The sequence below is a fragment of the Hibiscus syriacus genome, unplaced genomic scaffold (assembly GCF_006381635.1).
Source record: "Hibiscus syriacus cultivar Baekdansim isolate YM2019G1 unplaced genomic scaffold, ASM638163v2 tig00013285_pilon, whole genome shotgun sequence".
NCBI lineage: Eukaryota > Viridiplantae > Streptophyta > Magnoliopsida > Malvales > Malvaceae > Hibiscus > Hibiscus syriacus.
The window spans coordinates 363,743-383,974 of NW_024062299.1; the positions used below are offsets into that span (position 1 = coordinate 363,743).

General features: G+C 36.2%; 1 protein-coding gene, 1 long non-coding RNA gene and 2 pseudogenes across 2 annotated transcripts; 1 reads left to right on the plus strand and 3 right to left on the minus strand.

Annotated features, from left to right (window-relative positions):
* Positions 1-1,731: 1,731 nt before the first annotated feature.
* LOC120205954 lies at positions 1,732-2,909 on the plus strand (annotated as a pseudogene).
* A 1,008-nt stretch (positions 2,910-3,917) lies between these two features.
* LOC120205851 lies at positions 3,918-5,724 on the minus strand (annotated as a pseudogene).
* A 61-nt stretch (positions 5,725-5,785) lies between these two features.
* LOC120205955 lies at positions 5,786-7,192 on the minus strand. The gene is made up of 4 exons (XR_005524069.1): positions 7,124-7,192; positions 6,127-6,320; positions 5,889-5,974; positions 5,786-5,800 (listed from the first exon to the last, which is right to left on the minus strand). It is a non-coding gene; the product is annotated as an uncharacterized LOC120205955 (long non-coding RNA).
* Positions 7,193-8,424: 1,232 nt separating this feature from the next.
* Positions 8,425-11,244, minus strand: LOC120205951 (BTB/POZ domain and ankyrin repeat-containing protein NPR1-like). The gene is given in 7 exon segments (XM_039205699.1): positions 8,425-8,880; positions 9,049-9,228; positions 9,231-9,245; positions 9,524-10,277; positions 10,541-10,699; positions 10,701-10,777; positions 10,780-11,244. Coding segments are annotated over 7 exon segments (1,761 nt in total). The 5' UTR covers positions 11,093-11,244; the 3' UTR covers positions 8,425-8,617.
* Positions 11,245-20,232: the final 8,988 nt, after the last annotated feature.

Below are 20,232 nucleotides of genomic sequence, written 5' to 3' on the forward strand. Positions count from 1 at the left end.
GTTGGCAAAGAAAGAGGGTCCATGACGTGGCACTGAGGGCTTTTAAATGCCTTGCCCTAAAAGACAAAATTCACACGTGTTTCCCGGAAATTCTAAAATACAATCTTATTAATATAAAGTTAAAAAAATGACAAAATGTCATACTAGTAATCAAAAATTTTGTAGGCTTACTATTTAAATAAGTGTCCAAACTATACTATTTTTATTTAAATTGGTGTTTATAGTATTTTTTTTTTGTTCATTCAGGTGCCCGACGTTACAAACATGATCACTTTAAGTGTTCGGGATGTAACGACCGTTAGTTTTTCTCCATTAAATGACACGTGTCACAATCTGATAATTTTAATTTTTTAAGAAAATATTAAAAATATTATTATATTTATAAAAAAAACTCAATTTCTTTTAAATTATAAAAAGCCCCAAAATCCTCAAATCCTAACACTAACTCGCTGCAGCCACCCTTTCCAGCCACGACCACCACCGTCAACGTAGTCCTTACTATCATCTTAGTTATACGACATCGTAGTTGTCGTCGATTAACTGTCAGAATCGCGTGGGATCGCGATTTTCATCCTAGGGTTCGCAAGGTATAAAATATCGATTTGTCGTCGATCGGTCACGATTTTTAAGGGTCTTGGTTGTCGAGGGGAGGTGAGGTCGAGTGGAGCTTCGTCGACAACAAAGGGCGGTGAGCGGCGTGGATTTAAGGGTTGAAATAAAGGTTTTCAAAGTTTTGGGATAATTTCAAAATTTGTGTTTTCTTTTTAAAATATATATAATTTTATATAAAAAATTTAAAATTATGAGATTATGACACATATTACTTAACCGGAGAAATTAACGCAGTTAATGGTCCGGACACCTAAAGTGGTAATGTTTGTAACGTTTGACACCTAGATGTGCTCAATATTGTAGGCGCCTATTCGGGAAAAAAGTATAATTTGAGCACTTATTTGGGTATTAAGCCAAGTTTATAAAAAGTATAATTTTTTTAATTTGAATAGAATAACATTTTAAGTTAAAATCGAAATGTTATATTTTTTATAATATTTTCGGTTACAATTGAAAATGTCACAAATTTATATAAATTTTATGGTTGTAAACCACAAACTTTTCAAATATAATTTTTTCTATTACAACCGAAAATAATACAAATTTATATAAATTTATAGTTGAAATCCCCACCCTAAAAGATAAAGTTACCCTCTTCCTCCCATAATGTCAAAACCAACCCTTGCCCTCGGCCGTTTCTCTAATTATGTCCAACTTACACAAAAAATTAGGTGGGAGATTACCCTAATCCAAATTAGGGTGCTATTATTATCATTTATTAATAATATCTGCAAAATGTACATACATTATTAATAATGAATAAAGATTAAGAATATATACCATTTTATAATATTTGAACCCACATCACATAAATTAAGTCGAACATCGATAATGTAAAGTTTGATTGTAATTTTTTTTAAATATATTTTTGTTTATAACTATTATTTTTTCCTTTTTGATCCTTAATAATATAAAATTTGAAATTTGATCTCCCACATTTTGCTAAGCTTTTCCCTCACTTTCTGGTGAGAGAGACCACTGGTCTCTCGACAACTAGTTTTAGATTTCAACTTTGAACTCTCAACATTTTCTCTGGTTTTAAGTGCAGCAAAAGGATATCATCATGCATAGATGGTGATAGCTTAACAGCCAGCTTAAACATGAAATTCTCATATGATCTTTTAACAGTGGTGCCATTACATGCACTTGTTGACGATGGCCGATCAAGGCTGTAACAACGTCGTTACGTGGGAATACAGGAAAGGGAACTGGACTGTCAACGAAACGCTGGTGTTGATCGAGGCGAAGGAGATGCATTACGAGAGGAGGATGAAGAGCGACGGAAGAGGCAACAAACCGACCGAATTGAGATGGAAATGGGGGGAAGATTATTGCTGGAAAAAGGGTTGCTTGAGGAGCCAAAACCAGTGCAAGTGCAACGACAAGTGGGATAATCTCATGCGGAACTACAATAAGGTGAGGGAGTACCAGAGGAGTATTGCAGCTGATTGCAAGGAAGGTGGAGGATCATATTGGGAGATGGAGAAGAACGAAAGGAAACAAAAGAACTTGCCTAGTAACATGTTGCGCCAGATGTATGAGCGTTTAGAACAGGTGGTGGAGAAGAAAGGACCTCAAACGGCGGTGGGCTGGCGGCGGCGGTTCAGATCCCAATATTCCCAACTTACCTTTGGTTATGGATAGACCAATGACTAGTACTGTTCAACCTTCATTGCCTCCTCTTTTGCAACAACACTAAGTACTCCAAGTTCCTATACCTGCTGCAATTCCATTAACACCACCAGCACCGCCTCCAACGGCAGCTCCAGTTTCATGTGTTCAGCCACTTCCCATCGTAGGTAGGTACTCTCTCTTCCTCCTTCCTTTGACCTTGGTCGCATACCATATACTTGAAACCAACGTTCCATATTTTTTATGTATTGGAGATGTGTGATTATATAGCTCAGATTCTGATACGAGTGAGTATTCAGACTCACCATCAAAGAGAAGGAGAAGAGGAGGAGATAATGGTGAAGGCACCACCAGTGACGGTAACTCCGACGAAGTGAGCACCGCAATCTCCAAAACCGCTTTCATTATAGCAGAAGCCATCCATGCCAGTGAAGAAAGAGAGGAGAGACGACATAGAGATCTCCTAAACTTCCATGAAAGAAGACTGAAGATGGAAGAATCCAAGACCGAGATCAACAAAAAAGGCATGGACGGCCTGGTCGATGCCATTAACAAGCTTGCTAATTCCATCATCGCTTTAGCTTCCCACAAGAACCAGTCATCAGCTCCAAAATGAGATTAATTAATCACATTGGTAGTTGCATATAGTAATTTGTAATCCCATTTCTAATTGCCTGTATCTTTGATTTCCAGTGTTAAAACACAAACTTTTTTGCACGGTTAATCACTCACGGAGTGTGAACCACACATGCCACGGTGAGGGAAGTGATAGTCGTTGGGAGCTAGCATCTTATCTCATCATTTATGAGGTAGAAATATTGTTGCAGCAGAAAAATGAGCATTGCAGTGACCAGTACTCTGGTACTGGTCAAAAGGCGTCCAGTCAATGCATCTCTGAACAACCCTGTGTGGTCCGAGGGATGTCTGGTTCCATTAAATTTACAGAAATGCCATTCTGGGGTTGCACTATTATGGAGCTAGGTTCTTGTATTGTGTTTTTTTCCCTGTGGCCTGTGACAAAAGTGGACCTTCTTTATTTTCCTCTTTATTTTCCACTAAGAATCAGATTTCAGAATGAGAGAGAAAAGAAGGATGAATGAGGCCTTTATGGCTAATTTGGTAGCCTTTGGTTTATAATTTTCTGACAAAAAAGGGCTTTTTATAAACGCAGCTTTATAGAGTGTTATTACTATGTAAGAGAGGCAGGATATATAATAGCCATTTTCAGCCTTTTTCCCCCACCTTTGTTCACCAGTTACCATCTACCCCTCCCTCCATTCTGGTCTTATTTGCTTCATGTTGTTGACAAGTTAATAGGGATGGTGGTCATAGGTCTGGTCGGGTTTTTAGCTCATCCAAACCTGACCTGAATATTACACCTATCCATCCGCACCTCATATAAAATTCGACCCGACTCGACATAAATATAATCATGACAATTAGGCGACATTCAAAACCCTGCAGCTAAAATGAATGCACATTTTGAATAAATATTAATATTGTTGTGTCAATCAGAGAAACTCAAATAATCAACAAACGTTCAAACATCGCAATCAATTTGGATGTAAGCTTTGAGAGGAAATTGTGCTCATGAAAACAAAATAATTGAGACTTGGTGTAGGTATACAGATCATAACAAGGCAACTACTAAAATGATTATCGAAATATATATTAGATTGGGACCATTTACATCATCGCCATCTCCATCGACCTGAAATCGGATCAGACTCGGTTTTCTTTTCCTTTAGTACTCAGATTTTGACCCTTTTTCTCTATGATTTATACATGGCAGCAGTGGTAGAAAAATGTAAAAATCTCGGGGCAGAACGATACCTGAAAAACATTAGGCATCTATTCCCGATATCCGTCGACATCACTGCCTCTTTGTTAAAACCTTCACCACACCTTTAATAATCTTTCCAAACCACATCAAGTTCATAATGGCTAACACGGATGGCACCCCGAAAACCAACATGTAGCCAAAGACATGCATCTTGATCACCTATTTGAGCCAATCGAGTCAGAACAGATTCTTAGCAAATACTTATAACAGACAAATCGGTTGCACATGAATTGTTCTAATAGTTTACAGTTTCTGCGTGGAATTTCAGAAAAGTCGGTTGCAGTAGGGCGTACAATCTTAGACAACACATTTGACGGACGGTGAATATCGGGATGAAAGGGAAATTGACATAAAAGAAGAGCATGGAGGCAAAAGTACCTGTGTATAATGCAAGTATACATGGTAGAACATGTAGCCGAATAGCAGAACTCTTGCAATCTACAATTTATAATTTACTTCAGTTTCTACAAATAGCGGACCATATCCATTTTACGATGAAAAAAACAAAAAGTTGAGCTCACCAGCCAAGCCAAAAAGATGACAACACCATTGATGAGATATGCAGTGGACCTCTTCATACCAGCCGTGTCAAGATACCTTCATGAAAGAAACAGGAGATGGTTTAATTTAATATCCGAAATTCAACAAACGGAATCCCAACAATTCAAACTTACCATCTTATGTTTATCTCTGGAGTTGTCACCTCAGATATAAGAACCATGTATGTATAAAGCTGCGCTTCTCCGGTAAACATTGAATATGCCACCGCAATTCCCGAAAGTGTGTGATGGATAACCTGCAACCAGATGCTAATATCTTATTAGTCATCATCGCTTAACACCACATATACTAAACAAACATAAGCGCTTTTAAGGACGAGGCATCCTATCATTTGTTGTCTGCTTCGCTTTAAATTGTTACCGGTTGTATAAATACTCAACTCCATTCAATTAATGAATCACAGGGTTAGTCTAGAAAAAGACGGAGTTTTTAAAGATGCAATTTGGAAGGATGCTGAAGGCATCCCTCGAATATTTATGGACACTCGGACCACAGTGACAACGGTTACCATCCTTCTTTACAACAGAAACACAAGAAACAAATAATAAAATGCAAGTCAGAATGCTATCCACATAGAGAATACACTTACATATTCTATTCACCTAAGAAGGATATAGCCACAAATCATTCCAAGATCTGAAAGGAAGTATCCAACAGAAACCTGTAAAATAATAGTAAACTATTTTAGGAAGTTCTCGGATTAGCACCAGAAGTAGCACTCGATTTTATCCAGGATAGTCAATGAAGAGCCGGTTGCCACCCTGTAAACATTGCTAATCACTTCCACACAAAAGCTGAAATGATAAAGAAATTTCTTCTTCGGAGGAACTATATAAGCATATAATCCTAATGAATGAGCCGAAAGCCAGCGGCATAAGCATTATATGAGACAGTATCCGTGTTAAAAAAAGCTAACATGGATCCTAGTTCACAGTCGAAATTTTACAGAGAACAGATCAATTGTCCACAAGATAATCGGTTGAACCTCTTAAAGGTCACATAAGAAGGTTAACACTCACCCCTAATCCAAAAGTAGAAAGTGTGACTTCTGAAGACGAGAAGACCAGCAAGTTCATCAGAAAGAGATTCGACCCGAAAACAAGGTACAACGACAAAGCAGAAATAAAAACAGCATGAACTGTAGAGATGCCACTGTCAAAAATATGTTTAACGAGCAATGAGAGAGCAAACATTATATCAGAAGCACAATATGGAGAAACTAGATCATCACTACACTAACCGATTGTCCACTCTACTCGTTGAATTTTGGTAGACCAGTGTAAGTCTTGCAGTAAGAACCGCTGATTAATCGGGTAAGATCTAGGCCTGAGAGACGAGGAGAAACATGTATAATAAGGAAACGAAGGGAAAACATCCAATGATCAATGATCTAGTTAAAAATGTGTAAATTCATTCATCCGAGCTTCATAATAAAAGGGTATAAGGAAACATATTTAGTAGGACAAAAACTCGATTACCGCTTTGCAAGCAGAATGCCGCCAAGGATGGAAGTGTATGGAATGAAGGGATCTGCAAATATGTATCTTAACCAACAACTGAGCCTGGTTTGGTAAGACTTCATAGCCATCACCGTCTGTTTAGGAACTTCTCTCATATTGGAATCTCGAAATCACATTCCTAACATGAGTACCTTCTCTTAGTCTCCCACATCCTTAATCATGGATTCCATAACACAATCATGGAGTCCATAACACAAACAATAAGGTTGCCAGAGACAAGAAAATTTAGATATTCAGGAGGTTTTTCTACATAGATGCCAATTTTCCCTATTCCAAGAAATATATAGGTATAAAAAAAATTCCATTTAACAACAACTTCAATTCAAACAAGCCAAAGCAAACAAGAAACAACCAAAATTCTGAAAGTTTAATAGAAATGAACAAAGCAAAATACTAATGGTAAGATTCAGATCAAACAAACATTTCCATTTCAGGTGAGCAAATGCAAATAAGCTAGGAGAAAGCACTGAAATATGAAGTAATCCATTTGAGGAACACCTAGGTAATAATGGAATCCAAAGCAACATAAAGCAATTAAAAACAAACACGATAGAAGCAAAGTAGCTGAGGCATCTGATAAATGTGCTTACCCTAAACAAGGATTAGTTACTCGAAGAAGCAACCACGAAATCTAAACAAAATGCAGTTGGGTATTAAAAGGAAGAAAGAAAAAATAATCTTTGAAAGAGAAACCATATACCAGAGACCAGAAAAAAAGGGTTTTTCCAGGGCTAATCAGTGGTTAAGACCCAGAAAAAAGAAAACTTTAAAACCCAAAGCTAAAGAGCAAAAATGGGCACTTGACAAAATGGCAAATCAATGCAGAAGTGAAGAACAACCCATGAAAGAAAAAGGCTCAAAACAAAAGCATAAGGTAGAAAAAAGAGGAAAGGAGTAAAATGAAATCTTTTGTGTACCAAATGAAGTAAAAAAGAAAAGTAGCAGTGGCACCAACCGTGAGATTTAAGCAATGTAGCAAGAGTATTTTCGAATTTCCAACTAACTTAATAATAACCAAAATAATTGAAGGATATATATATACATACGAAGCAAAGCTGCAAAAGGAGCTGAAGAAAAAGGATAGATCGGTGGATATACTTGAGAGGTGATAGGTCATGGGATCATTGGCTGATGAAAATTTTGGTGTGTCAACTTATTTGGTTGGTTTTGGGCACTTTACAGTGTGGTGGAGTTTGCCATTGCAATCTTATACCTTGCGATATCCAGGGGGGAAATGTGTGACACTTGTTTTCTGGGTGTTGGAATTTTTTTGGGATTTTACTCTTTATAACATTTTTCCTCTCTTTTGCTTGAATCAAAAGATCCAAGTGATGAAATTTCATTTCATTGCTTTTTGTTTCTAACCCTGTTGGATTGAAAACTCTTTGACGTGGGAAATGTGTGATTGTTTTGTTGCTTTTCACCATTGTTACTTGTTACTCTTTTTTAGATCCACAATTTTATTGTTTTGTGAGAGGGTTGAGTGTATAAAAAAAATAAAAACTACTGAAGCAGCATTGAATTTGAAGGGAAATCTTATAATATGGAGGTGTGAGCTGGAAACGAGTTCCATGAGGTAATAACAAATTAACAATCATTATATATATATATATATATATTAAATCAAAGAACTCGTTGAATAATGTGTTTGTTCGTCTAGAGAATAAAAAAGGGTTCAAGGATTATTATCAAATTATATCGGAATTTATTCATCACTCATCACATTTGGTAAACAAATGGTAGTCTTATTTCTCTTATATATATATATATATATAAATGTGTGATAGTTGAATTAGCTTCGAGTAAATGAGATGGATGGGTTGGGTGGGTTCTACCCAAGTGGATGGTTTAAGGAAAGATATATGTTGATCAATGAAATGAATAAGAAAGATTAAATGAAGTGGTTGTATCTAACCACCCATTTTCATTCTTTCATACCAGATGATGCCTCATCTTTCCTATCAAGCAATGCCTTTGGGAGCAATTGCCTGAAATATGCTGCTGAGAACAGACGGTGTGAATGGATGACTGCATGTATATTCTTTCTTTTACAGCCATCTGATACGTTCAACACAAACAGCAGTTATACTTCTTTTCATAGTAATGTTCCCGAGACGTGAGGAACGGAATCAGATATGCTTCCAAACCCAGAGTTGAAAACACATCAACAAAGATGCCGGGTTGATACGATCGTCAAAGACATTTTCGACTTAGCATTGCTATCCATAACTAATTATGGATCCGAAGTGCAGCAAATGAAGAAAGTAGTTGAAAATTTTCTATTTTCATAGATCTCTGTTACTAATGAACATAAAATTCCTATAGGTAAAACTAATGATATGTATAACTTTTGCTCCGGAGGGATTGATTATAGAACAAGCTTTTCCCGGTGACAAAAGGAATAATTATAAGTTTTACTCGCAAGAAATCCTTACCGACGAAAATTTCGTCATAATTTCCTGTACTTGTAGGGGCCACCGTCTCTTAAAGACGATGACGACGACGATGAAGACAACCCATTGCGGTTAAACTCAGCCTTGTCCTTGTTAAATGCCTTTTGGACGTCCTCTTTGAGCTCCCTGAAGCGTGTTCTCTCCATCTTTTGCTCTTCGGGGGTGCCCGTCTCGAGGTAAAACAGATCGGGAAGGTCATCCTCCATGAACTTATCGAGCACTTCTGAGCAATGAGGGAAATAGCGCCGACCCATCTCCACTGCAAAACAGCCAACATGATCAAATTAAGACATTACAATCAAATTTTGTTTGTATCAATTTCCTACAGAAAGGAATTTCTGAACGTAAAACCGAAAAATTGGCTGATACCGAAAAGATATATGGATAAATGGACCTAAATATGAGGAAGTTTAAAGCGTTCGTTCACCTGTTTTCATAAGGGCTTCCATCCTAGCAAGAAGTCTTTTCCTCTGCATAATGGGTGTCTCATTCAGATCAACCTGCCTTAAGTTCCCATTGGAACTTTTTGATGAAAGACCATTAGCAAGCTCGGAGGTTGTCTCGGCATGTGCTATGTCGATGGCGAGTTTTGCTTCACTCGGAAAAGTAATCTTGCCAATGCCACTGCAATAGACAACATCACAAAGAGTTAACCCTCAAAATATGAACTCATTATAGGAGCACTTTCAGAAAGAATGCAATTTGAAGTACAAGTAGAAAACAACATATTTGATATCACATGTCAAAGAGAGTAACTAATGTTCATATTCGTGAACGAATTTACTCGTGTTAATGGTTTCAGATCGACAAAAATTATAAACAGATATAAACGTCAGGAAAACAACATGATAAACAGATTGTCGAGACAGAGAACCACATGAAATCCCCACAGAAAGTAATACCTCGGTTCTCTAGGTACAAAAGTCTCATGTGCAGATCATCAGCCAATGTATGGGAAGTAACAGAAACATCCCCGGCCATTGGATTTCGCCTCATTTCCCTCTCTAGAACATCAATGCATATCCGGTCTTTATTCGTTTCCTTCCCTTGCTCTGTCTTCGAGTGATAATCCTTTGGTCTTGTCAACCTCCGGCAGATGTTAACAGCACTCCGTCCATCCAATGTCAATGTTGAAGCAAATGCCCCCTTTGCTAGAAGTGACATTATCACTGATGGCTCTTTACGCATCGCAGCTATGTGAAGAACCGTGTAACCGCGATAATTTCGCAGGTTGACATCGGCTAGACGCAGACCAAGAATCTCCGAAACAACCTTGGGGTCACAATATGCTGCAGCATAATGGAGGGCAGTCGCATCATCCAAAGTTATGTCAGACTCGGATAAAAGTAGTTTAACAAGTTCGACATCGTCGGAATCCAATGCTTTATGTATTCTCCGGATTCTTTTCTCCCGAAGAGGATCGATCACTTCCTCATTGCCCTCAGCATCAGGTGGAGACTTGCGGCGAAGCAACCGGATACTCTCTGCAACTTCATAAGGAAGCTCTTTCTCGATAAAGATGCTATCAAGATCCGACCTAGCTACTCTATCAACACACTGAGAAACAAGTTGACTACATTGACAATGGAAAGCAACCACAAGGATTGGGAAGATATCTTCTACTAGCGCTTTCTCAACGAAATTAAGAAGACGACGCTGCAAAATATATACAAAAACGAAATAAGTAGAAATTCACTCGGTCTAATCGAGCCGAAAACATTGTATCCATCTTCATTTCAGTTACCATATCAGAGATCTATAAATTTAACCTTACAGTGAGTACACATTCAACATATTTACTAAACATATGTAATTACAACTATGAAAGATCACAAACATTATCCACGTATGTAATTATAAGTAACTATGATAGATCACAAGTCAACTATAACTAATCACCATGACAATCATATACTAACCTGGAAAAGTGGAACAAGCTCTGGTATTCGAAATATCGACGACGCATACATCAACTCGACCGCAAAATTAATGGCGGGACGACAGGCGTCATGAGCACAGACATTATCCACACATGTGGAAACCTCCATGGGAGAAGGCTTGAGCTTCCCTGTATACAAAATAACTCAAGAAAACCTGAAAAGCTTCAAGTCCAATCTTGCCATAAGGCAACAACTCAGACATGTTATAACTCGGTTTCCATCTTTCTCACTAGACTCAGATCCTTTCTTGAAGACTTCATCGAAAAACTTACTCCTAACAGCTAAAATACATCTATGAACACCAACAGGAACACCTTCAACAACTATATCAGCATCACTAAAAGCAGGAGAATTGTCAACAATAAGCTGCTCCAAGCTGGAGCTGAGCTTGGTCAAACTTAAGACTTCAAGGTTAGCCGCAGTTTCTGGGACAGCTGAAAAGGGGGGTAAGTTGTGAGTAACTGACCCATTTGATAGGCGAGAAGATGAAGTGAAACTCAAAGAAGATGATGGCTCAGATAAATAAGCCATTAAAAATCAGGGGAAAATCTTCAATTCATGAACAAGAAAGACCCAAGCTTTGATCCAACCCAAAGATGGGAAAACTAAATCTAGAAGTCAATTGAAAACAGAAAACTGTGTACAAACCCCAAAATAAAACCGTTAGACAAGAATTCTATGCAACAAAGAGGATCCCAGAATGAATCTAATGCTTGAAATTTTCAGACCCTTAAATTAAGATAATAAATGGGAAGAAAAAAATATAAGAAAGGAAAAGTTTTTAAAGAAAGATCAAGAATCAGATCCTAGAAAAAGAAGAAAACCCCATAAATATTCACCAATTTACTCCATAAAGATGTAATAAAAATTGAGACTTTGGCAAGGATCAAAGCTTAATTTGATTTTTTTTTTCTGGGTGTTAATGATGAAAAAAAAGGATAGCAAAGGCTTGAAGGAGAAGCGTAAAAGAAATTAAAATTAAATTAAATTAAGAAAACAATCGTAGCAACGTTCGAGAGAGAGAAAAGACGATTTTTATGAAATTTCGTCTCTTTGGGAATCTTTGGTTGTCAATGTGAGAGACAGAGAATGAAGTCGTTTCGATGACGACGAAGATGATGTGGTGAATTGTAGCTTGATTCCGATGAGGTCATAGGTGACATCATACACATGTGGGACCATTACTGGCTGCTACAGCCGAGCTTTGTACAAGATATTTTGATTTTTAGTTTAATTTCATATAAATTTAGTATTACAAAATAATTAAAAAATTTGTCAAATTAAAAATTTGAAACAAATATATAATAGTTTTAGTTTCTAAAAGTTATCTTTTATCAATTTGATTTTTATTAAAAAAATAAAAATTAATCCCTCGTATTTATAAAATTTATCAATTTTATATTTTTATGATATTATCAAATCAAATGAGTCAATCCGTTAAAAACAACAACAACAAAACTTAATTCCCATATGCAATGGGGTAAGGGGGAGGTAGGGTAGTAGGCTGCCTCCAACGCCAGGTTGAGAGTAGCATCCCCGGCAGTCAGAAAATTAAAAATATAAATAAAATGCAATGCATGTATAAATAAATACAAAAATATATAGTTGAACAGTATTCATATGCAGTTATTAATATTAATATCATAAGCGCGTTTGTAATGGGCAGTAATCCCTGCAAAAAAATCCTGCGAAAAAATCTTTGTATATAGACAGAAACGTAAGACCCGACTAAAATTAAAAGTGGAGAGAATGATACACAGAAATCAAAAGATAGCAAGCCCAGTTCTAAGCCTTCATAAATACCAATAACAGAAACGAATAAAAAGTAGAAATCATGGAAATTACTACAAATGCATTAAAAGAAGACAGAAATGATACACCCTAGAGATGTGACCCACACTACTCGACTATCCTAGTCTTAAGTCTCCATACTTTCCTATCAGGTCATGTCCTCGGTAAGGGCTAAATCCATCAAATCAGATCTCAAGCAGTCTTCCCACTTCCGCCTTGGTCGTCCTCTCCTTCTGGCACCGTCGACTGTAATCGACTCTACCCTCCTGACGCATCTGACGGTAGTCGCCTAAGGACATGCCCAAACCACCGTAGTCTTCCTTCCCTCAATTTTTCGGAAACAGGTGTCACCCCCAAGGACATCCTAATAGCAGAGTTTGTTGTCATATCCCACGGAGTCCTACCGCATGTCCATCGAAGCATTCTCATTTCTGCGGCCTCTATCTTCCTTACATGATCCTTCTTGGTTGCCCAACATTCTGATCCATACAACAGGGCTGGTCTTATTGCCATTCTATAAAATTTTCCCTTAAGTTTTAGAGGCACCTTCTTGTCACACAAAACTCTAGTAGAGGCCCTCCACTTTAGCCATCCCGCCTTATACGGTGTGTAACGTCATCATCTACACCCTCATCTTTATGTATCATAGACCCTAGGTACTTGAAACAATTATTTGAGGGGAGAACGTGTCCTTCTATGCATACTTCTACATCTTCTTCGTTTTGGTCCCTACTGAAGTTTGAACATAAATACTCTATCTTATCAATATTGATCCTTAAACCTTTTTCTTCCAAAGCAGCCTTCCAGGTAGCCAGTCTACTATTCAACTCAGATTTTGTTTCAGCAACTAGGACAATGTCGTCAGAGAAAAGCATACACCATGGTACACCGTCTGGTGTCGCACAATAGATGTCGTCCATAATCAAGGCGAAGATGTAAGGGCTAAGAGCCGACCCCTGGTGGAGTCCGATTTCCACCGGGAATGCCTCGGTGTCGCCAACTGTAGTCCTGACGTATGTAGTAGATTTACAATACATATCACGAATCGCCCGGATATAAATAGTTGAGATCCTTCTCGTTTCCAAAGTCTTCCAGATCGTATCGCGGGGAACGCTATCATAAGTTGAATAATTGCATTATACTATATAGTAACAAATTAATATTATTATTATGAATGGACATTTGACTCAACCTTAAAAAATTACAATCCAAATCGGTGATGTTAATTTTTTCATATATAAATTTAGATTTAGGTCGAGTCAGTTTGAGTTTAGAATGAAAAAACTCAATCTGATCCAATGTAATATTATAATTATAACAATATATATTTTAATTATCGCTTATATATATTATAATTACAACAATAACTCTTTTTATATTATTTTTTAATTATATATTTATTTTATCTAATCAAAATAAATTATATATATATTGGTTAGGATGTGAATTTTGATTAAAAATTGAGTTGGATTTCATTTCGTATGACACCCTTTTAAATCTAAATCGGGTGCAGGTATAGGAGTTAAATTTTTGTGTCTGGTTAGAGACATGACCCATGTTGATCCATGGTTGTTATTAGGGGTGTGTAAAAATACTCGACTCGTCGACCCGTAACTAAAAAAATCAAGTAATTGTCTAAAAAAAGTTATTCGGTCGGGTTGGGGTCGGGTCACAAAATTGAATTTTTCCGGTTACCCGGGAACCCGGTTAGGAATTTTTTTAGGGTAAACTACATATTTGGTCGCTTATATATTATCTAATTTATGTTTTAGTCATTCGATTATTATTTAGGGTAAACTACCTATTTGGTCACTTATATATTATCTTATTTATGCTTTGGTCACTTGATTATTATTTAGGGTAAACTACCTATTTGGTCACTTATATATTATCTAATTTATGTTTTGGTCACTCGATTATTATTATTTTTCAAAATTATACATAACGTTACGTTTTGATTATATTTTGGTCACCCATATTTAAAAATGAACAATGATGCTAACATGGCATTTTTTAATTATGTTTGGATGTTGGACTAACATTTTTTAATTATGTTTGGATGTTAGACTATGTAATTCGAAGTTTAGAACATTTAAATTTGTGTGTATTTTTTAATTAATAATTTGAAAAAAACGGGTATCCGAAAAATCTAGGTACCCAATTACCGGATACCCGTAACTTCCGGATCGAGACACGGGCTGATAAATCAATTACCCGAAGATCCGGGTACCCGAATTTGCACACCCCTAGTTGTTATAATAAGAAATTAGCGTAACATTTATATGAGAAAAACCATTAATTAGGAGAAGAACAAAAGTCTAAATTATTAAATTTATTGAATTAGAAATAAATTAAGAAACTAAAACTATTATTATATTCTATTCTATTATTTTGTTTATAACAATACTTTAATTAAATAATTAAATTATAATTTTTAAAAGTGATTAGTTTATAACCATAATAATAATTGAGTATAATCTATCAAACGCTCTCAATAATAAAATAAAACGTTATATTTGGTAAAGGTCTTGAGTTCGAATAACTGTATTTATAGGCGTGTGTATTACCAATAAGTTAAAAAATTCTTAATAAATATTATCTTATAAATAATCTTACACAATTCAAAAAATAATAATAATTGAGTAAATTTAATCTTTTAAGATTTAGAATAATTATAATAAAGAGTTTATTAGGTGTCGTCGATATTATAATAAACCAAAAATAAAACATGCAACGCTCCATAACTTTTATTAAAAGGACATAATTTATTTAATAGTTTTTTTTTTTTGAAAATATTATTTTAATAATTTTGTGAGAATAGTTAAAGGACGTGATGACTTCAATGAATTGACAATTTAACGTGAAAAACGTGAATGCATTTGTGAGGTCGGCAGAGGGAGAATCCAATCGCTAAAGTTTCGTTAGTAGCAATTTCCACCATCCTTCCTTTTACTGTACCTTTGACAAATTGTAAGCTTCCTTTACATTATCCTCATTTTTTTCTCTTTCAAAAAAAAATTAATCGAATCTATTGAAAGACCTTAATCGTTAAATTGAATGTTGTTTCTTTAAAACGTCAGAGTTAAAAATTATATTTACAGAATGTGTGTACGTTGTCAATGATTAAGAAAAATTATAAACAAATATTATTTTTTTCGTATTTTTATCTAAATTGTATTGTTGATGATGTTCTTTATTTTCCTAAATAAAATAAAATAATAGAAATATAATTTTATATTAATATTTTTTTAATTTAAATTAATACGTGATGAAATGTATAAATTTTCTGTTAACAAGTGAATGAATCTTTCGCTTCATATTTTATTTTCGAAACAAGAGGATTGGACAATGGGTTAGCATCGGCACCATTGCTCTGTTTCTCAGAGCTATTTTGTTACATTCGTCACGTGGAGATGTTGTGCTCGAACAAGGACAATCTGGACTTGGTTTATTTCGTCACAATCCGATGACCGGATTAAAGCTTGGTCGAAACGAGATCGATGTTCGGTGGCCATGTTAAGCATACAATGTACCAGGGGAATATAATGTCTGATTCAAATGGTTCACATGCCGTCTCTTCTGTAAGGAAATTTATATATGCATACAGCAACACATAATGTAACATATGGTAAAACATAGATCATCATCATCCATTTTTTTCCCTCTCCCTATTAAAACTTGTTTTGGTCGGGTCGGGTCTCGGGTGGATGACTCCTTGTTCTCGGGTCGGGTCGGGTGGATCAAAAACCTGACCCATGCCATCTTTGCTTACACCTAATTTTCTACCCAGTGAATGGCATTTTTATTTTTGGATAATTCGTATCCTTTGTATACTGAAATGGCATTTTAATGTATTTACTTCCACCTTAAGATTTCGACAATATGGATATAGGATAATTATAATTTATTTATTTCTTAAAAAATAACATTTTAATTATTTATATTATCAATTTATGTCATGTAACTTTGATTTAATGAACTCTGTCGAAAGAAAATCAACTAAATCCATATAATTCAAAAGCCTTGTCGATGACACGTTTCAACAGCCCGACCATGATCAACGCAGTCAGACTATTCTCTTCATGTGTCTTAAAAAAGCAATTCTGAGCGGTATCCCGAATTGAATCATTACGGAGAAGAACATCATAATAAGCTCCGAAGAAGAAGAGGATAAGTGGATGTTAAGTAGCTAAAGAATGCAACCACCAAGACCCATTCCTCCAAACATTTGATGGAAACAAAGGGCAGCCACCAGACCTTTAATGGTGCAAGTGTTGTTGGAAGCTCCTAGTGAAGTGCCATTGACTTGGACTTCCATTTCCCACCTCCTGCGTCCCTACTAATTAAGGGCATCGAGAGCCCAAGTTAGATCTCTTCTGACCCATAGGGCTGCCCATCTGCAGTCATTTGGGATATGCCCAATTGCTCTACATATACACACAATCTTCAATCATTTTGGTTTGGGCCATTAAACCCATCAATACACTCGGTTAGACCTGTTCAAGAGTAAGATTATTTGTCCAACCTCATATACAAAAACCTCATTTAAATGAAAGCTGGGTAGTTGAGTTTTGTTGGTCACTACGACCTCGTGTTTTAAAACTTCAAAAAGCAAGACATAATCAGTACATTCCTAATATGGGGTGTGTTCACCCATGTTGTTCATTGAAAGTGGCCTCCAAGGTAGTGTGTAGGCTTAGCACAAGTTAATTGCTATATATGTATTTTTAATGGGGGAGAATGTGATGTGTTCAACCGTATCTTTATTAAAAAATATTTCTTTCATTGCTTCCCCCTTCCTTATTGGCCCATCCTCGCTGGGTTTTTGATTGATTCAACATTGGAACAATGAACTAAAAGTACCAATGGACACGTGAATCCCTTAAAAGTAAACACATGACTAGCTTTGAAATTTCCAGATGAAGGGATATTGCATTGTGGAACAATCCTTTCTTTTTTACCTAACTTTGCTATTGTGAGTGGGATGACATAAAGAGAAAATGTGTTGGGGGTGGGAACAAAAGAGTAAAAATAGATCTCGAGTTTAAGGTGTTGCGTATGTAGAAAATCTTTACCGGGATACTCATTTACTAAAACCAATAGGGACACTTGTCGAGATGATATTGTAGAACAGCTAGGGTAATTAATTAACTTAAATCCATACAAATTAAACTTATGTATGCTACCCCAAAGATATAAATTAATGTTATCAATTTAATTAAAATTTAATTGTTATTATTGTTATATTTGAACCTATAATTTTAAGAAAGAATATATAATCACTTATATCATTAAATGAATCATATTATATTTTATCATATTTGTTTTCGTGCGTTAGAAACTTAGCATTACACATTTACACAGCCCACCACCCTTTGGCCTTTACCCCACTTATTTAAACTATGCTCCATCATCATCTCTCTCAATGTTTCTCTATTTTTTTTGTCGGCTTTGCACCCTCCAAGATTAGCACCGCACCGCAACCCAACACGGCTCTCTGCCAAATTAAACACACACGTAAATGAAAATTGAGAGGCTCATTATTATTTCATTATCATCTGCAGCATTTGCAGAGAGTGGGGCAGAAAAGAAAATGGCGGTAAACGCCAAAGGGTTTGGACCCATCATGTTCAACTCACATTCCAACCATCTTTTTTGCTGCACTTCCTCGGCGTGTTTTTAGGGTTCTTTTTCTTTCTGCTCTTTTTGTGGAGATTATTCACTTCCCTTGGACACTTGGACAGCTGCTCTCTCTCTCTCTCTGTTTATGTATACGTAAAAGAGCGAGCAGCCCTTTCTTTTTCATGTCTCGTCTCACCACTTCTCCTATAAACGCCACATATTTGCCCATTGATATCGACTCGTCATCAATGATGATTGCTTAAATTGTGGTTTTTGTCCCTATACTATGCTCCTATTCCGAATTTAGTCATTCTACTTATTATAATGATGGGGTTATCAAGATTCCAACCTGAAAATTCGTGTTCCAACATCTCCTTTGATCCACCTATGTACGGCAACATACAGCAAGAAGCACCTTCTCTTTGTTAGACGCTCTTTTTGAGAACAAATTCATGACCTCTTATGCAGACAATATCTCATCGAGAGCAGATACTGATAATCCTTACGTGAACAAATTCAACCATGATCTCCCAAAGTATAATAAAGGGACCGAAACCATAATTTGACAATTTTGATAATATAATGCCCTGAAAATGATACCAATTGATGAGATGATAAGATAAGTCAAGTAGGGTTAGGTCGGAAAACGTATACAAATACAGACAAATGCAAGTGGGTGAACATGAAGCGGTAAGTGAATGATGCTAATTTTGAGGAAGAGATATCACCTGCATATGCATTATGAAGGATCTCTTTGTGGGGTTCTATGATATATGTAACATCAGCTGACACAATACACAGAGAGTGACAGACGTTTTTATTACCTTTAAAACTTAGGTTTAGGGCATCTCATGCCATAATTCATACTTCGACATTTCTTTTATGTCTTTTCCGTGTTTTGTCTTTGCCTTCACCTTTTATTTTACGCTGTAATATAATAAGCTTATTGTTATGGTACTGCTATTGCCATTACCATTGCCGTTTGCCATGTAGATTTCCATCACACCCGCATCTCATTTAGTAATTATTGTTGCAGTACTCTGTTGTTTTGTTGTAATTTTTATCTTTTTTAATGTATAATTTACTTACACCAGAAGGGCGAAGGGGGTGGGCCTAAAATATAGGGACTAATATGGACCTAAAAATTTGTAGGGATGAAGTTGGAAAAAAATTTCGTGTTTAGTGAGTAAATGTTTCTTTTATCTCTTAAAACTATATTAAAATTAAGGTCTAATTTTCAAATTCTCATCACTATACTTTACGAAAGATAAGAAATTAGTCCATGTACTTTAATTAGTTATAATTTGATCATCTATTCTTTTTAAATAAAGAAATTAATCCAACAATTAAGTCTTAATTAAGTAGGTGGCAAACTTAGCTAGCTAGTGGGTATATATATAGTATTCAATTAAATCCCATTCATTTAATTCAAAGTAGAGGTATGGACTGACAAGACATTTCTCCATTAGCCAATTTCATCGTTGAAAATGAAAGGCAACTGATACTTAAGTTCTCTAAAGATGGTACCTTTTTTTTTTTTGATATAACAATAAGACAAGAATTAGCCGGAGGTTTGAAGATCTCGCAGCAGCGTGGAAGATAACTCCGAATGTGGCTCTAAGAAAATAGTAGCAGCAATGGGGCTCCTCGACTCAAAGCCAGCCTATCCGCAACCATATTTTACTCCCTAAATACATGTGATACCTTTATGCTCCACTCAAGTTCGAGGAGCTCATGGATTTTAGTAACCAAACCACTCCCCACAAGCGCAGCCGAAGAAAAAGTGCAGATCTTCATAACCTCTAGATTATCGGTTTCCAGTTCAATTTTTCGAATTCCTAGCCTCCAAGCATGCAACAAGATATCATGAACACCTCACAACTCAGCGGTAAGAATCGAACACCTTCCTAGGCTACGCGTGAAACCAAAAATCCATTCTCCCTCAGAGTTGCGCAGAACACCTCCTGCAACCACCATATTATCACATGTTCTTACAGCCCATCCGAATTTCCCTTAATCCAACCTGTGGGAGGCCGAATCCAAAACAAAATACTTCTAGATATCGATGGACTAGAATTAGTGGTGCTAACCTTAGCAATCACAATATCATCAACAAAGCGATCGCAACGATAAATGAACTCCTCTCTTTCCACATAATTTGGATCAAAGAGAATACTACATCTTCGTTTCCAAAGGTGCCAACAGTAAACAGAGAAGCGAATATCCCAATTATCATTCATTCGTGCATACACTTCAGT